Here is a 14,371-nt window from a genome sequence, read left to right as displayed (position 1 = left end):
CTACTGGAGCTATATCCGTTGTCAAATGTATTGGCCCCCATTTTATCTGACGTAGTCCGGCCATTAACTGCCCGTAGTCCCTTCTCTATGCAGATGGAATTGATTTGAATCACCGCATCTGACCATCTTTTTGTTGGATCTAATTCCAGCTTTGGAATGCCCCACTTCAAATCTTCCTCCTCCTACAGGTTACCCTCCTCACTTAATAGTGGCTCAAACGTGGCGTTAAATCACCCGCGACGATAATATGTGCATCTGTCTGGCTACCCTCGAGAAGATCGCCAAGAGCCGCTAAAACTCCCGACTTTTTACCTCTGGTGACTCGCACATAAATATTGTAGATTTCCATAATCCCATTAGCGCCCCTAAACAATCTAACAACCTGGACATCTTGGTTATTAGTTGGAAAAGCTTGAATAACTAACCCTAAATCTTGCATCACCCATATTGTCAAACCCCCTGATGGCCTGCCTTTACGGCCTTCAACGTCCAGAATATAAAAATTTAAATAACCTGCACTGGGGTGCTTCTGCCCAGGTCTCTTGAAACTGACAGATCTCTAAACCCTCGATAAAAGCATGCCACTTTGGGGATCCCAACTTGGAACCTAGTCCTGCAATGTTCCATGACAACAATGTTTTCTTTAAAGGTATTGTGCAAATAATCGATTGCCCACTCCAAACAGAGGGGCTTGGGCTGACCTCCTGCCCTAATCCATAATTCTGTCTAGATGGCAGGGAATCCTCTTCTAGCATTGCATCTTGCTCTACTACTAGGTGGTCACTGCTTAATAAGCTATCCCTTTGTGCAGTATTGGTTGATTGATGTGCCTGCTGCCTGTCATCCAATTGCACTCACGTCAAACTATATTTTCCAGGGTAGATGATCCCTGAATCCTAGATTGTTTGTGCTTGATAAAACAGGCATTCATAGTACTCATAGGGGAGAGTCTAAACTTGATGACTGACTGACCTGGTGCACTTGTACGAAATTCTAGCGCAAATAGATTTTCCGCTAGATCTGCTCTGGCCATCGTGAGCTCAATACAGTGCAGAAGGTTAGCAGTTGCAACCAGCCTAAGGGCTTTTACAATATCTTCCCTTATTACCTAACGGCATCCCCTAACATGCCGTATCCAATTAATGGATTTGTTTATTCGGGAATTCTCGCTTTCAAATCTTTTGCTTGCTTATAGCTTTGGTACATTCACCATAAAGATTCTGTGGGTATTGGTTAGATCCGCAGGATTGTAAACTGGATGCCTATTTCTCTGCTCAGCCTCTGGTTGGATAGGATGTAGTACAGCGTTTTCTTCATGCCATATCGGGGCCCTCGTCAAAGTTAGTGCAAAATAATTTTTAGTTTGACTAGTACTAGAGATTGGAATAGGTCTAGGCTTTGGTGGAAGCGGCCTCGTGGTCTCTGACCTGGGCCTTTCCAGACTGGATGAAGCCCCATCTACATGAATTTGTAATACATGGTGGGCAATGGCTGGTGTGGCCCTAGATTTTACCTGTGTAGTTGAAGTTATACCCTGTAAGTATCCTGTGCATCTACTTTGCCTTGCATCCCCAGGCTGCAGTGGAATAGATGTCAATGACTTAACCAAGGATGTTAGGTCCTATATCTCATTGATCCCATTTCCTGTCGTAGTAAGATAACTTGCTGTAGCAGGTCTTGTTGCTCTTTTATCAAGCCTGGCCCATCGACCCTGCCCTGCTCAAGTGTGGTCACTATCACCTGTGTTGTCTGTGACCCTAATTCTCTCCTTGTTTCGTCATCAGGAATGTCTAGCAATGGGAGGAATCTTTTGGTACAATGTACTAGGGTATCAGTATGATCTGTATTAGCTATACCCCCCTTTAATTATTTCACCTTTGACATTATTGTTTTTGAGGGTTTTATGGAACATTGCCGGAATGGTGGTAGTGATTGTTTTTATGTCTGGGGATAATCTGGGGGGACTTAAAACGGAAGTAGGTTGGGTCATGGGCTCAGAATCTAAAATGCCCTCACATTCCTCAATTAGGGTGTCAATCCGATCTAAGACACAATTACTGCCTGCATGCAATTGGAGCTTCCTTGCTTTTTTAGGTCTCGTGACCTTAAATGCGCGCAAACGCATTGAGGAACGAGAATTCAAGTGCTCAAAATGCTCATGAAACCACCAGCTTTTTGCTGGCGTTTTCATGCAGTTCATGTGAACCACGTGTTCAAACATGAACGCGCATCAGCCTCCCTCCATTTGCCGCACAGCACATCAAAGGGCTTCGCCCAGCGTGCGCTCTGCGGCTTCTCTGCTTCTCCTCCCCTAACTTCCTTGCATTTCTCCTCCCCCTCCCCAGCCAGCTTCCCCCAGGCCGTGTTCCCTAATCCCTCGCACCCCCTCCTCCTTCAGCTTATCACATTCTTCAAACTAAAAATGCGTCCCCGCTTGTAGCATGCAGGGGCCTAAAGTGATTGCATTAACCAAACTAGTTTTCCTACCCAATTTTTTTTCCTGACAGATAAAGGTAAGTTGCATTTATATTTTCCATTTAAGGTAAGTGCGTTGTATTGTGTATGTCTGTACGTAAACATCTACCAAAATCCCCCAGGATCAGAGTTCACTTACTTTTATTTATGCACTTTGACTGCTGCCCAGATCAGTGATGAGTGCTTGGCAAAGAATAAATAGTAATAATAAAATACATTTTCATGCAGATTTTAATAATGCTAATCAGTAAGTGGCCACATCAAAGGCTCTGTGCCACTTTCACCCACACAGCAACACTTACAGACACGCAACGCCACTCACACCCACGCAAGCCCGCTATCATCCACGCAACACCACACTCACCCACGCAACGCCACTCACCCAAGCAACACCACTCACACACGCAACGCAACTCATCCACGCAACCCCACTCATCCACGCAACCCCACTCATCCACGCAACCCCACTCATCCACGCAACCCCACTCATCCACGCAACCCCACTCATCCACGCAACCCCACTCATCCACGCAACCCCACTCATCCACGCAACCCCACTCATCCACGCAACCCCACTCATCCACGCAACCCCACTCATCCACGCAACCCCACTCATCCACGCAACCCCACTCATCCACGCAACCCCACTCATCCACGCAACCCCACTCATCCACGCAACGCCACTCACACACGCAACGCCACTCACACACGCAACGCCACTCACACACGCAACGCCACTCACACACGCAACGCCACTCACACACGCAACCCACACGCAACGCCACTCACACACGCAACGCCACTCACACACGCAACACCACTCACACACGCAACGCCACACACACACGCAACGCCACTCACACACGCAACGCCACTCACACACGCAACGCCACTCACACACACAACGCCACTCACACACGCAACGCCACTCACACACGCAACGCCACTCACACACGCATCCACGCAACGCCACTCACACACGCAACGCCACTCACACACGCAACGCCACTCACACACGCAACGCCACTCGCACACGCAACGCCACTCGCACACGCAACGCCACACGCAACGCCACTCGCACACGCAACGCCACTCGCACACGCAACGCCACTCGCACACGCAACGCCACTCGCACACGCAACGCCACTCGCACACGCAACGCCACTCGCACACGCAACGCCACTCGCACACGCAACGCCACTCGCACACGCAACGCCACACGCAACGCCACTCACACACGCAACGCCACTCACCAACGCAACTCACTCAAAGCCACTCACACACACGCAGTGCCACTTTCACCCACACTGTGCAGTGCACAATAGGTCTCGCAGTAGGAAAGTTGGAGCTATTGGTTTTGTAAATGACAAAGCCCTTTATGTTTTTAAAATGAAAACAAAAATAAAAGGCATTGTTATTTGCAATTGTAATAGCTCCAACTTTCCTACTGCGAGACCTATTGGCAACGCCAGTGCTTGATAGATGAGCGTCAGCTTTTTTCTTAGTCTTCAATAAATTCGAAATAAATCAACGTGTGAAATACACTCAGGTTATTTACACTTTGTGTGCGAGCTAGTCATACGCACTAGCTTTAGCTTTACAATAAATTGTGCAAACAAATCCAGTGTCCATATAAAAGCTAAGAGGAACAAGCATTGGCATGGCCAATAGGTCTCGCATGTGGGACCTTATAAGTATTTAGTTATGCAGCACAATATCCCTGGTGCAACAACATCAACTGTTGCGTTGCTAAACACTTATAAGGTCCCAGACACGAGACCTATTGGCTATGCTAATGCTTGTTTCCCTTAGTACCCCGGTTTGAACCATTGCCACCCGCCTCCCCTCCGTCCTCCCTTCCACCCGGTAACTTCCTTTTACCCATAGCTATTAATATGGGGCAGCAATATGACCTCTTCAATCAAACAAAACACAAGAACTGCAACTTAGCCTCAATATGCTGGTACTATTCATGCACTATCTCCAATCGAGTATCGTTAGCAGAGAAACCTTTTACAATATGAAATAGGGCAGGTATTGCTAGCGGACGAAATCACCAGTGTCTTTTACATTCAGTCACAATCGAGGAGGTATGAACAGTACCTTGGGGGATTATGGTTGCCTCCACGTGGTCTCAACAGTGGTTCCCTGTCGGATCCGGCAAACGAAAGGGGGTGCCCTGCCTTGCCTCTTCCTGCCACTGACAGGCACGGATGGGCCCGCCCGGGCACGCCTGCGCTGCGGGAGTGGCGGCTGAGTTCAAATACGGCGCCGGTAGGCTGACGTCACCTCCCGAGCCGGGTGGAGACCGGGCTTGCTGGGGGACTGAGTCCCACCCCTAGCGTCAATGCAATGGCTCCCCGGTCCTGCCTTCTGCTTCCGCTGCTGCTCCTTACGCACCCGTGAGGCGAAAACGAGCAAGGGGTCGTGGGGGCACACCTGCCCAGGAAATGCGTCCTCGCTGCTTCCGCTTCTGCTCCCTAAGCCCCTGTGGGGCGAAAACAGGTAAGGGGTCGTTGGGGCACACCTGCCCAGGAAATGCATCCCATGCTGCGGGAGTGGCGGCTGAGTTCAAATACGGCACCGGGAGGGTGACGTCACCTCCCGCGCCGGGTGGACAGAGGGCCTGCTGGGGGACAGAGTCCCACCCCCAGCGTCAATGCAATGGCTCCCCGGTCCTGCCTCCTGCTTCCGCTTCTGTTCCTTAAGCCCCCGTGGGGCGAAAACGGGCAAGGGGTCGTTGGGGCACACCTGCCCAGGAAATGTGTCCCGCGCTGCTTCCGCTGCTGCTCCCTAAGCCCCCATGGGGCGAAAACAGGTAAGGGGTCATTGGGGCAAACCTGTCCAGGAAATGCGTCCTCTTTCCTAACCCCAGTATCCAGCAAGATTGCCACATAAATCCTCTCACTTTGAAGTCGGAAAAAAGTAAAGTAAACAAGCGCCCTCAGAAGACAGTGTCTGACAATTGACCTCAGTCTTTTAAATGCACAGGAGATGTGACGAGATGAGAACAAGATTTACAGGCCTGTTTAAAGAAAGGGAGGACTTGGAAGGAAAAGACAGTGCCGAACATTTGATCTTTGAATGCCCAGTAAACGTGACACAATAAGGACAACATTTAAAGGTCTGTTTACAGAAATCGAGTTTGTGGAAGAATACTGTGAACACGGTTTAGGCAACGGGAGGGATGGATTGAAACGGGGCAGCCTAAAGCAAATAAAGGCAGCAAATGGAAAGCAAGAAAACGCCAGTTACCAATCCAATAGTCACCAACTGGCAGAATGTATTCCTAGTTTAACTTTCTGAAAGTACCCAAGATGTCATTAGCTGCACTGTCTGGTAGACTGCAACTTAAAAAGGACAAAGAGGTAAACAAAAACTTGTCTGGTCCAGCAACACCTTCAAGTGAGGGGACACAACCGAGATTTTAGCCTGCTCCTCAAGAGTTCCACCCCAGCTCTCTCAACTACATTGCTGAAACTCCTTTTGTTGTAGACTGTCCCTTTTCCTCTTACCCAAGCACTCGCTCCCTCGCCACTGCAAATCCTACATTTGGTTACTGCTTCCATGCTAGATTCCTAATTTTGCATTACCTTCGCACCCCCTCCCCCAAAAACATAATGGACAGTTGTTAGACCTGTCAGCCTTGGGGTGATCTTTCCCCGTGACTTTTCGCCCTCGCCTCATTTTTTCCACCTATTTTTTGTTGGTTCTTAGGTCTTCGGGCACCTTTTTACAGCTAACCTGTGTTAGGGTGCAGGTGCTCTCTACTTTCAACATGGCTGCCACTGGCCCCTGCTACTGCAGCGTGTTTTTTTTTTAGTGTAGCACCCTAGTTGCCAGGAGCAGGCTGGGTCCCCTTACAATGTTGCAACACCAGCCACCCAGCCCCTGTCCATAGTTAGAATGAGGGAAGCTCCTGGAACCTTCCAGAATAGGGGAGGTGCCAACTGCCAACTGACACTATATAAGGAAAAGGAGGGAAACTTTCTAGTCAGTTGGGGCATCACTGACCTGGGGAACCCACGCACGAGTTTTAGGCGGGTGGGCCTAGTGAGGAACCTATGCTACTGGGAGTGACAGGATTTAGGTGCTGCCTCTTAAGCTCAGTGAGGTGTCCAAAGCTATCCCCCTGATCTGGCCCAGTGGTAGGGAACCCCAGGGCCCATCTGCAGTGACTGAGGAGAAATTCTTCAGGCCCTCAACTCATTCCTCCCCCCCCCCCCTCTTCTGCAACTTCAAGCAACCAAGGGCGCAGAATCATCAAAGCGCCAAGAGACTTACTTCATGAGACAAGGTACTGGACTAACCTGCCCTGCGCATCCCCTGCCTTCAGCTGGGCCGATCTGTCTTCCCCTGACTGAACTGTGTGATAAGCGCTATAATTTGCCCCATCCTGCCACAGTTCTGACTGACTAAGTTGTGGAGCGCTGTAATTTGCCCTCCTGCCCAGCGCTGTGTTTGAGGCTGCCTGCCCTGTCAGGGATCATCGAAATTGCCTCCCTGCCCTGCCGGCCCCTAGCGCTGAGAAGCACTCCCAAGCGCTACCCGCCGTCACCGCGCTGTGCACTGAAGCGCCTATTGCCCGGCCAACTCACCGCAGGAATCTCCTCAGAGGGAGCGTGTATTCCCCCTCGGCGGCCCCCGTATGCCAGGAAAGGGCCGCCGGAATTCTCAATAGACCGCGCTGGGCCTGGAAGTACCCTCCGGCTGGAGCGCCGCTCTGGCCTGATCCCCTCGGCGGCCCCCGTATACCAGAAGAGGGCCGCCGCACCGAAACTGACAGGCTGCGCTAGGCCTGAAGCTGCCTTGGTCCCTCATCACGTGACGGGAGACGCGACCGCGTCATCGGCCGCGCCCCCGCCTAAGCCAGGCCGCGATTGGCTGCTGCCCCGCGCCCCTGCCTACCTTCGAGGGAATCCCAAGATCGACGCGGAGGGGGCCGTGGAGCCTGAGAGCCCCCCTCCGGTTGTCCCCAAAAGCTAATTCAGCCTCGCCCCAGCGCCGGGGCTCCTGAACTGCCCCCGCGTCGTGCAGGGACGGGTGAGGCCCCGGACGTGCTGGAACTCCTACTCCGGTCCCCTGAGTCTGCGCAAGGGCCCCGGAGGGCCGAAGAAGTGAGGTAACCCCCTGGGGAGGAGGGCGGTAGGCCAAGAGAGGCCCGAGGTCGCCCCTCCCCCGGGGTTAACTGTGACTGGGTCTTGTTGGCCCCCCTGTTCTGAATGTGCCTCATTTTATCGTTTTGCCTACAAATTTACCAGCCTGCATTATTCAACGTGCTGCATAATTACCAGCCTGAATTACTCTTCATGAATCGTATTTACAAGCCTGAAGTGTTTAGCGTGCACCGTATTTACAAGCCTGATTTGCTCCTAGTGCACCATATGTACAAGCCGGAAATGCGAGGGAGATTCACTTCACTGTACTGAATTTTCTTGCAGAGGTGGGCTTCCTTAGTATTCTGATGATCTGATCTGGGTCGCAGCCGACCCGCATCCACAAGAAGAAAGGCTTGTCACAAATGACTAAAGGCTGTGTTCTTTGAAGTTCTTTGTTAACCTGAAAAGTACTTGCTGATGTGTTTTATTCCTTTCTAGGAGAAGCGACCATGAGAGGTTTGATGTGTTATTTAAATGCATTATAATTGTCGCTTCTTGTAGGATCCTCCAGGTTTATACCATTACCCCTTTGCCTGTCAAAGAGTTGGATGTGACAGGCGGGGTCAGTTAACGTTTCATTGCATAGATGAACTAGCTGTAATTTTAATGCAAAGCCTTACTGAAATGCTTACTCTTCAAAAGAAATGCAATCTGCACATGATACATGAAATGTCTTAATGAAATGCTTATTTGAAATGCTAATGAATTACCAATGCCTTGCTCTGATTGAAAGCCTATATAAAAGATCTTGATTTTTCAAATACAACACCTAGTGTGGTCTCCATTATTGCGCCACTGTGTGTTTTACTGGACGTGTGTGTTAAGTGGCTGCTTTACACATAAGCCCCTGGCCGCCTTCCTGCTCGAGCCATGCTACCCGCCGGAGAACTGGCGGTCCCAGTTCTTACAACAGTGCTTAGTTGTTTATCCCCCTTGCTACTCCCTTTCACTCAGTTACTTCGTTGGTCTTTCAACTTTTTGTTAGTCACATGAATCTCACTGGAAAACCTGCAGACCACTTATATGTAAGTGAGGATCGGAAATAGGCATGGCTTCCTGTATAGAAACTGCATTCAAAGGCATTCCATTATTGAGAAAGACATTGTTTTGGAAGATCTTTCACAACCTGTCACTGCTTGGATTACATTTTAGAACTTGACTAATTTAGTGCTGTGGTAATGCACATTGACTTATGTATCTTTGAAAGTAGTTCTTGTTTTGCACCTTTCCAACATATTTTACTAAGTATAATGGTGCTTGCCTTTGGAGAGGTTTGCATGCCTATTTTCAAAATATGGATATTCCTGCCAGCAGCTCTTAACTTGTGGCCAGGGACCCCTAGGAATCTGTGACACCTACTCCGGGGATCAGTGACTGTTTGGAAAATTAAGTAATATTACACATCAATAAGGTAAAAATCATAAATAATGAAGCAAAATGTAAAAATTCTGTAAATGCAGGGAAATATGAAATTGAAGGCTAAAAACTAAGTATCCTCAGATTGATTTGTGGGAACAATGCATGGACAGCAAACAGGATATGGACAGCAAACAGGATATAGACAGCCCTCATCGCAGCCACAGACGATATCAGGGGCCAACTAGACAACGACGAAACAACAGCCCTCATCCTCCTGGACCTGTCAGCCGCCTTCGACATGGTCTGCCATCACACTCTAAAGACACGCCTCCTAGAAGCTGGAATCCAAGAGAAGGCCCTTGACTGGACCACGTCCTTCCTCTCCGGCAGAACCCAGAGCGTCCGCTTACCGCCCTTCCGATCCATGGCCACCAACATCATCTACGGCGTCCCCAAGGGCTCATCCCTCAACCCGACGCTGTTCAACGTCTACATGGCCCCCCTCGCACAAGTGGTCACCCAACACGACCTCAATATCATCTCCTACGCTGACGACACCCAGCTCATCCTCTCCCTCACCAAGGACCAGCACACCACCAAAAAAACCTCCCACGAGGGAATAAAGGCCGTCGCCGACTGGATGAGGAACAGCCGTCTGAAGCTGAACTTGGACAAGACGGAGGTACTCATCCTCTGACCCACCCCCTCAGCCTGGGACGACTCCTGGTGGCCGACCACACTGGGAACAGAACCGACACCCACCGACCATGCACTCAACCTAGGATTCATCCTCGAGTCCTCCCTCTCCATGTCTAAACAGGTCAACGCCGTCTCCTCCTCCTGCTACAACACCCTGCACATGCTCCGCAGGATCTACAAGTGGATCCCGACCAAAACAAGAAGAATGGTGACACAGGCCCTCGTCAGCAGCAGACTGGACTACGGCAACGCACTCTACGCAGGAATCCCAGCCAAACACCTACGACGACTACAACGCATCCAAAACGCCTCCGCCCGACTGATCGTCAACGTCCCCCGCCGTAGCCACATCACCCCACACCTGAGACACCTACACTGGCTCTCCGTCCACAAGAGGATCGACGGGGAGCCAGTGTAGGTCTCTCAGGGATTCCTGCGTAGAGTGCGTTGCCGTAGTCCAGTCTGCTGCTGACGAGGGCCTGTGTCACCATTCTTCTTGTTTTGGTCGGGTTCCACTTGTAGATCCTGCGGAGCATGTGCAGGGTGTTGTAGCAGGAGGAGGAGACGGCGTTGACCTGTTTAGACATGGAGAGGGAGGACTCGAGGATGAATCCTAGGTTGCGTGCATGGTCTGTGGGTGTCGGTGCTGTTCCCAGTGTGTGAGGAGCCCACGCACACAAAAAGTGCTTTGTGTGCGTGGGCTCCTCACCCACGCACACAAAGCACTTCACAACGCCGGGCCAGCCTACCTGAACAGTCGACTCAGCTTCTACACCCCCACCCACCAGCTCCGCTCCGCCAGCCTCGCCCTCGCCGCTGTTCCCCGCATCCAACGAACAACCTCCGGCGGCAGATCCTTCTCCTACCTCACCGCCAAGACCTGGAACACCCTCCCTACCCACCTACGGCAGACCCAAGACCTACTGGCCTTCAGAAGACTCCTCAAAACCTGGCTCTTCGAGCAGTAGCGGCACCCCCTCCCCTCAGCGCCTTGAGACCCTCACGGGTAAGTAGCGCGCTTTACAAGTACTCTGATTGATTGATAGTATGGACAATGTGTGACCTCAATTGAGTTTAGAAAAAAAAAAAACATCCGATTAAAATGTATTTTTTTATATTTGTTAATTAAATAAAATAGTTAATCATTTGTGTATTTGTTTAATGAATGTTTGTTTCTGTATTTTTGTGCATTTTCTTTGAGGTTCAAATCATCACAATTGCTTACGTTGGAGTCGCTGGCTTCCAGTAATAACCCATTGGTTGTCCCCAGATTCCAGTAATAATCATTCTTGGAATCAAGGGAACTCCACTGAGTTAAGTGGGGGTCCTGGGAAGTTGAAAGGTTAAGAACCACTGGTTTGTGCTGTCGATATAGAGCGAAAACACTGATTAAAGTAGCAAATAGCTGCAGCTCTTCAAAGTATTAGTAGGTGTTGCTTAATACAGTGAGTAGGTTAAATGCAGAATTATCCAGAAGCTACATTCGCCACTTCTCAAATTACTCTTTTTTCCATTTCAGATGATGGTCACACTGCCGTTCTTACTCTGAGTGACTGCGAACTCCTGAAGCTGCAAAGCGACTCCCGCACAGTACAGCTGCTCAGTGACTTCCGCAGGGCCCTCACCCGCATGGTGGAGACATGCTTGGAGCACGAGCTGCCTGAAATGCCAGAACATCTGCAAGAGGAGCACAGCCAGCTCCTCCACCTTCTTGTGGAGCTCCTTAACAGCACGTCCCAAAACTTCAGCAAGAGCCAGGAGTTGATGATGGAGGAATGAGCTGGGAACTTGAAATTTGTACAAAACAGATTGCACATTTAAATAAAAATGTTTATTTATTTATTTACCAGAGTGGCCTTCTCCTACGTGAACCAGGGGCGGGGCTCTTGGCATTTCCACATACTTCTTTCCTTACCAAGATGTGTACATAATTTGAGTGCAGAAACCACAAGAATCTAAAAGGAAGCCAGTGTTTTTTGTTGTTCTAGGTTATATAGTTAATTTTGAGGAATTGCTTCAAAAGTGTCAAACAGCTAGTGACTGAACTTATGGAGAACTGTATGCATTGCCTCTTGAAGGTTTTTTTGGCAGTAACATCTGAACAAAATGGTGAGTACAAGGTTTGTTGAAAGTTGACTCTTCGATAAAGAAGATTTTCAGTTTAAATTCTCATAAATTGCACCCTTTATGGTTAAATGGTTTAAAAGATTACAGTTCCTATGCCCGATTGTTTGTTGCAAGTCCATCGCAGGTGGTGGCTCTTCAGTAAATGTAAAATGTCTTGTTGAACTGTTGCGCGTGTCAATAAAAATAATGTGTTTCCTAATCGTCCCCTGTAGGACTCTGTGGCCCTGTTTTCTATGTGGTGCTAGTTGCAAGACTTGGGTTAACAGTTCAGCCTGTTGGGTTTCTGTAAACAATTCTAATGTCTGATGGATACTTCCAACTGCAGTCCTCACCTTTCAAGTTTTCTTGTGTATCAAAATGGATCCAGAAACGTTGTAAAAGCTCTCCCACACAGATAGGTGGCCCTTACATCATCCCTGCACCGGATGCAGCGTAGTTGTGACTTAACTGGAGCCCGGATGCCACTCTGACTTCAGTTCTCATATTCCACTCCATTTGACGTGGATTAGGAGCTGCTCTCCGTTGTATTTCTCACAGAAATATTTTTCTATTTTGCAGTGCTAGGAATGTCGCATCCCAGAATATCAGCTCTTAAACCCTGTTACTCATGTCATCCCTTTCAGACCTTCACGAGGTCCAACTTTGATGTTTAGTGCCTAAGCGACAATTGCAGTCCATTGCATACCGAAGTGATTGAGAAGCGGGAGGCAAAACTTTTTATGGTGCTTGCAGTGAGCGGCAGGCTCGGTGCTGGTCTTTCTTGACATCAAAGTAGAGATTAGCGGTTATCTTTCTTCAAAAAATCAAAGAAAAAGAGAACAAAGTACAAGAAAAAAAGATATACCCCACCCTTAATCACTGCCTCCACTCAATATTTATGAAGCCCTTCGATGAGAAAGAGCTGAGTGACATCATGCCTAAGAACAAGTTACTTCCCCTTGGTAACACCTTATCTGGTAGCGACAAAATCTAGCCACAGGTACCTTTGAATTTCCCTTGGGGTCAGACTGGATCTAGTAGATTTTTGGTGAGCAGTACACCTGTGCAGTGGTAGGTGGCATTGGTTGACTGCTTGGCATCGTCAGTGTTGTCTGCGCCAGAACTAACGTCTGCGTCACCTATATAGGTGCCACCTTGGTGTGCTGAGAGTTACTTTTCACGACTTTCCACGCCATAAGCACGGAGTCATGAAGTGCACCGATACTGGTGTGTCCAAACTAGGGCCCTGAAAGAGATTAACCCTAGAAATATGTCCGCAGAACGTGGATGATGGGTGTGTCATTAAGGAACCTGTAGCTAGATGTCTATCAGATAAACAAGTTACTTACCTTCGGTAATGCCTTATCTGGAAAAGACATCTAGCCACAGGTTCCTTACCTTTGAATAGATATCCAAGCAATACAACCCCCGGTGGTGGGTCTACGGCCAAAGTTAGACTAAGAAATACTGCAGGACCGAACAGGCGAAGTGCTCGTCCTTGAAGACCAGAATGTCCAGGCACGAATGCTTGGTAACCATGTGCAGAGACGCCCACATTGCTGCCTGACAGATGTCCAGGACTGGAACTCAACAAGCTAGGACAGTGGTAGCAGCCTTTGCTCTGGTGGAATGAGCTCTCAAGCCTTCAGGATGCTATCTCTTTGCCAGCACATAGCAGATCTTGATGCAGAGAATAACCCATCGATAGATGGATCACTTCTGCACCACCAAACCTTTTTTTACCCCAACATAACCCACGAAGAGTAGATCGTCGACCCAGAACTCTCTTGTGTGCTCAAGGTAGAACGACAAAACTCTTTTTAGGTCTAAAGGAGAGGAGTAACTCCACAGTTTGGAAGGATGTGGAGAAGCGTAGAAAGTGGGAAAGGTGACAGATTGGCACACATGAAATGGTGTTACCATGTTTGGCAGAAAAGAGGCCGTAGTGCAAAGCACCAGTTTTTCAGGAAAAACTGATAGGAAGGGAGGCTTGGAATGATAAAGCCTGCAGCTCACTCGCCCTCCTGGTCGATAGAATGGCTGCAAGAATGGCTGTTTTGATGGTGAGCAGCCTGAGGGGACAATTAGGAGAAAGAGGGAACATATGTTTGAGAAATCTATTTACAGTGGGAGGGTTGGTCAATCTAGGAAAGGGCCTCTTTTGACATGGTTAGCCCCCACCATTTGGCCAGCGTATGATGTGATTTTGAATTGAACGTGCCCTGGGTCCTCGCTTACCAAATTCTCAGTGTCAGATCTATTTCCTAAAACTGTACTACGATTGACACAACTAAAGCAACCCCTGTAAGTCTCTAGTAAATGGTACCCCTGGACCTGTGGCATTGGTACTGAAAAGGGTCCTCTGAGGCTGCAGCAAAAATGGTGCCACCCCAGAGACCCCCTCACCAAGACCATGCACACTGCTATTGCAGACTGCGTGTCTTGATGCAGAGAAATCCTTAGAGTCAACATGGCACACAGCCCTGTGTGTGTCGTGTCGTCCGTCCCCCCCCCCCCCCCCCGACGCTGCATGCGGTATAGGTAAGTCACCCTACTGCAGGCCTTATAGCCCT

The 14,371-nt window shown here is 49.2% G+C and overlaps 1 protein-coding gene across 1 annotated transcript in view; it reads left to right on the top strand.

The window, feature by feature from the left end:
* DHX30 (DExH-box helicase 30) overlaps positions 1 to 12,023 on the top strand; it is a 658,531-nt gene extending 646,508 nt beyond the window's left edge. The window contains exon 19 of the mRNA XM_078662529.1: positions 11,212 to 12,023. Coding sequence (XP_078518655.1) covers positions 11,212 to 11,471 — 260 coding nt within the window. The 3' untranslated portion in view covers positions 11,472 to 12,023. The remainder of the gene's footprint in view (positions 1 to 11,211) is intronic.
* Positions 12,024 to 14,371: the final 2,348 nt, after the last annotated feature.

Source organism: Lissotriton helveticus, chromosome 10 (genome assembly GCF_964261635.1).
Source record: "Lissotriton helveticus chromosome 10, aLisHel1.1, whole genome shotgun sequence".
Classification (NCBI taxonomy): domain Eukaryota; kingdom Metazoa; phylum Chordata; class Amphibia; order Caudata; family Salamandridae; genus Lissotriton; species Lissotriton helveticus.
The sequence above is the reverse complement of the archived record's forward strand: the minus strand, read 5'-3'. Positions and strand labels throughout refer to the sequence as shown.